Below are 5,162 nucleotides of genomic sequence, written 5' to 3' on the forward strand. Positions count from 1 at the left end.
ACCAAAATCCGGACAAATCGAATAATTTCTTTAAACAAAATGGTTTTAATGAAAATTAAATATTACAAAAAATTCTTTTACATGGCACTTGGGGAATCCCTGTAGAGCACAATTATATATCTTCCATTAGCTTGAATGACGATCTCTATTTTCTGAAGCATTCACACGCACGCTGTAATGTAACGCTGTCCATGCCGACGAATGCTGCTTCAATAGTGGTCCTTAACATGACGTCACATTGGGATGCCGAGACTTGTTTGTGTCCTTTTAACTACGCTCCATACATAGTAGTCCAAGGGATTATCTGAGCTGTTGGGAGGCCAAAATGGGAGCCGAGGCGAGCAATTCGGCTTATCCTGGCAGCCTCAGAGAGTATCTGTCGTATCTTTAATGTGTACGATTTGTATCAAAGGTCCTTCTCGGCAATTCGATGCATTATTGGCTCACTTACACCAACAATCGATGCTAATTTTCGCAATGATTGCCCTGGATCATTCGATATCAGCACTTGAGCTCTTTCAACAACTGTGGGGGTCCTCGCGATGCGTTCTTTCGATTGATTTTTCCTCGCTGGCATACTGAAACCTCTGTTGGACTGTTCTAAAGCATATATCTTGCACAACATCATAAGCCATTGATCTCGGGTATCCAAAGAACCGAATTATTTGCTGAGCGCCCAGCGCGAAAGCCTTTGATAATCACGGCTCTTCAATTATACTCTGCACTTGGTTTCAACATCACGGTCATTTTGAGAATATGACTGTTTACTAGAAGCATCAGGCTTTCTCGGACGCCAACAATCTCTGGCGAAGGCACAATATAGCGGAAAATTCAAATTGAAATTTGTCCGGATTTTGATGATGCACCCTGTATATATACAAGGCATATTCGGAAAGGTTACATTTTACAAAAATCGAAAAATGAATATTTATTAATAAAATTTATATAACATATTATACAAGTAAAGCACTATTTTTCCACGTAATCGCCATTCAGTTCCAAGCATTTGAGTCGTATCAACTTTTATTATACCTATGTTATATATCTCGCCGCTACCTCCTTTGATCATTCATACATTCTTCTCTTGTCAGTAGAAAAACGTTTGCCACCCATGTGTTCTTTCAACATGGTGAAAAGAAAAAAGTTATTTGGTGCTAGATCAGAGCTATGGGCAGGATGGTTCAGAATATCCCAAAACTGTTGAGGAGTGCATTCTGTTTTATCCTTGTTGTTCATTGAATGTTGTTGAAACAAGGATAAACAATGCAGTATGCACATCATGCGTGAAACAGAATGTACCCGAGATCGATTGTTTTGCGCATGGTGTGGAGCCGAGCGTTGTCATGCAACAGATACGTATCCTTTGTCAGCCGCCCTCTCTTATTTTGTATGATCTGTCGAAACTTTTTGAGGGTCTCGCAGTATCTCATTAATAAATTAACCTGGAGTCATAAAATTGGAGGCAAAATGATCGATCTGAGAGGGAAACGTTTTTCTACTAACAAAAAGATGAAGAATGCCGTGTGTGAATGGTCAAGAAAGTTGGCGACAGAAACGAGTGACATAGGAATACAAATGTTAATACCACGGTTCACCAAATGCTTGGAACTAAATGGCGATTACTTGAAAAAATAGTGCTTTATTTGTGTGTTGTAATATGCCATATAAGTTTTATTAATAAATATTCATTTTTCAATTTTTGTAAAATGTAATCTTTCCGAATATGCCTTGTATATACACACATCTTTTTTCATTATCATTACATATCCTGATAGCAAAATGTTAGCAATTTGTTTGCAAATTGGTAGTAAACTTAATCAAAAAAAGAGATTTTAATTCCAAAATCATAACCATTTGTGTCCGCAGTTTGGCTATGGATTCGTTGTCAAAACCTATTGACATGTTTTACCAGCAATTGCTGACCAAAAACCAAGCAGTCTGCTGACATAATTTGACAGCAGATTGCGAGCAGAAACCGAGCAGAATCTACTGATATAATCTGATGGCAAATTGACAGTAGAAACCAAACAAAATCTGTCATTTTCATTTAAATCAACTTAATTTCTTATAAAAAATTTTGCATATGTAAAGAATTATATATAATTATACACAATTATATTTATATATATTTGTGTGAAAACTGAAAACAATCAATAATTTTGTTGCTAAAATATTATTGATTAGCTTCAAATTTCAAAGTAAACATGCGAAAATAATCAAAAAATATTCGGAGATTCAAAAAATACACTCTGAAAGAACTTGGGAAATCTCTAAGAGATTTGCCTATTCGATTTACATACACTAATTCTTATAGGACTCCTGGACGTTTTCTTCTTATGAGAAGTAAGTTCATCTCATAACTGTATATAAAAAAAGACGGATTTTGCTCAATTTCTGCTATCAATCTATAATCAAGTTATGTCAACAGGTTCTGCTTGGTTCTGCTTGCACTCTACTGCCAGGTTATGCAATAGACTGTTCAATTTCTGTTATCAATTTGCTGCATAGCATGTCAGCAAACTTGTCATAATTTTGGGCAGTTTTATAACAATGTTTGTATAAACTCTATGTATAATTTATTGTCTTTCTGCAATAAAAAAATGGTAGCAGGCTCTGCTCAAAATTAGTCTCCATAAATTTTGCTATCAGAGTACATAACATCTTATTTTTAATAAATTGGCGCAACAAGTTATATTATCAGATGTCTTACCTTTATCCTGATCATCTTGATCCTGAGAAGCACAAGTTTTTGAATGTATATCGGATATTAACAAAGCCGTTAAACCATTTGATAATTTGATGACTCTACATTAGGAAGACAAAACACACAATAATAATATAACAAATCAATAAGTTTATCATATAAACCTAATCCTTCCTTAATAAAAAGTAACGTTTCTAAAAAAATTGCATTAAATCATGTTCCTCTCTTCCATTTCAATCGAAAAAATGTTTAATTCAATCGAAGGAATACTTAACTCTGCCTTACCTGTATTCTTTTTTATCGTTCTCCGATTTGATGGGCGTCTCCAAATATTCAACTTGATGACCCTCCCCGTCACCATTCGTATGCTCCATCTCTGGCATTATATTGACGCAGGGGAAATCAGAATGGAAATTAGGTCGGTCAATAGAATACAATTTAATCGGAAAACTCACAATGGGATTTTGAATCGTTTCTAACTTCCTTTTCTGTAGACTCTGTACAATTTTTCTTAACAGTTTAACCGACACATGTCTACATACGCGTCTGACAATGGTCAGTCGTCGTTGAAAAAAGTAGAGAGCACATGTCATGCGCTCGATGATTCTATACGGTCTATAACAAGTCTGAACATTATCGATATTCAGGTTTCTCATCTTTTTCTATGTTTCTAGGGAATTTCAGCATATTCATTTAAGTTGCCTATTCATTTAAAATTGCATTTCGTAATTTAAATAAAAATATCATTTATATAATTATAAAATGATAGATTTTACTCCGCGGTTTCTGTTATCATGTACTGTTCGCAGATTCTATTATTATGTTAGCAGATTTCTTTTGACATTCTATCTATAAAACGTAAGACGCTACTTTTTAAATTAATTTGTGAATCTCATACTGTTCTAATATTTGACTTACTGAATTATTAATAATATTAACAAATATTATCCCCAAAATCATTGTTTAACAATAGTTAGAGATGCATTATTAAATAAATTCTCAGTTGAAAATAATACTATATATATAAATACTATATATATAAATAATTTGCTAGCTTATAAGTATGAGTGGAAAAAAATAATAATGTAAATAAAATGGCCACCATTTATTATTATAAAAGTAAACCTGTTATTACAAGTGTGTGTCAATTAATTAATAATAAAAATATTATAATAATAAACATTAAATATAATTGAAATATAATTATAATATTATGATTATGCAATATTTTAATATTTTACGTTAATATTATATAATGATTTTAATTATTATTATATATATATATATATATATACTAATTAAATTAATAAAATAATACAAAAATTAATAATTAATATTAATAGTAAATTAATAATAAAATAATGCTTCGTATTTATTGTAAATAAAAAAATGTGAATATATTAGCATCAAATAATTAATAATAAATATTTTAATTGTATTAAAAACAAATAATATTTATCACATCATAATATTATAATTAATTCTAATTATTCTAAAATTAGTAATTAAACTTTATATTAATAGTATAAAATATAATGTAATATATCATAAATCACAATAATATGCGAATATATCTTAAATATTAAAAATTAATCCTAAATTATATTCTAGACATTATATGTTAGCATATTAACTTACATTGCCATTTATACTAATAAAGAAAAAAATAGAAATCAGATAGTTTACATAAAAATAATTTATATAAAACTATTCTAATTTTCTATTGTGCTAAAACAATTCTAGTTCTGATTGTTTAGAAACATTATTTGTATATCAAAACGATCTTAGACACGCTGATCTTTATTATACATCATATAATTGAATATAATTGAATAAATATCACTAAAAAATACATATAATATTAAAAATATCAAGAAAATTTCACAAAAAAATATTGGATATTAATAGATAGAGTCATACCAGAGAAAAAGTTTTAAATAAAATATTGAGTAAAAAAATAAAGTAAACATTTTCTGTCAAATAAATCTAAACAAATCAACAGGATTTAAACAATATAAATAATGACAAAAGTTAGTATTTTAAAATACAATCTATTCTATTAATACTATTCTTTAAAAAATTATAATTCATTATTATTTCTCCGACAATACAATGCGAAGATAATGAAAACATGTTATAATAGAGATAAATATTAATAACTTAATAACTAATTCCTGTATGGAATCTATAAAAAATACAGAGCTCATGAAACGTTTTATAAGGCTAAATATATATATCATTATCTCAATGCTAACCCAAAATAACAATCCATAATCCTCCTTTATAATCAATGAATGTAAACCTAATATTATAACAATGAAAAGAAAAATTTTAATTTTGTTATTTGTTCTTTCCAGTGTTTCAGATATTTTTATGATGGCCACATGCATAAATTTAATTTGCTGTTCCATTCTGTCCATAGTCTTTCCGAAATATTGTATATCTGAAAATGATTGTT

The 5,162-nt window shown here is 29.5% G+C and overlaps 2 protein-coding genes across 2 annotated transcripts in view; both read right to left on the reverse strand.

The window, feature by feature from the left end:
• Positions 1-3,297, reverse strand: part of LOC105621301 (nardilysin-like) — a 13,671-nt gene extending 10,374 nt beyond the window's left edge. The window contains exons 1-2 of the mRNA XM_012202766.1: positions 2,990-3,297; positions 2,711-2,805 (exon numbers count right to left, since the gene is read on the reverse strand). Of these exons, the coding sequence (XP_012058156.1) occupies positions 2,711-2,805; positions 2,990-3,297 (403 nt within the window). The remainder of the gene's footprint in view (positions 1-2,710; positions 2,806-2,989) is intronic.
• Positions 3,298-5,075: 1,778 nt separating this feature from the next.
• The window catches only part of LOC105621302 (aminopeptidase N-like), a gene marked incomplete at its 5' end in the record, with an annotated part of 4,521 nt that continues 4,434 nt past the window's right edge, over positions 5,076-5,162 (reverse strand). Inside the window, one exon of the mRNA XM_012202767.1 lies at positions 5,076-5,147. Coding sequence (XP_012058157.1) covers positions 5,076-5,147 — 72 coding nt within the window. The remainder of the gene's footprint in view (positions 5,148-5,162) is intronic.

This window comes from Atta cephalotes (assembly GCF_000143395.1).
Source record: "Atta cephalotes unplaced genomic scaffold scaffold00032, whole genome shotgun sequence".
Taxonomy (NCBI): Eukaryota; Metazoa; Arthropoda; class Insecta; order Hymenoptera; family Formicidae; genus Atta; species Atta cephalotes.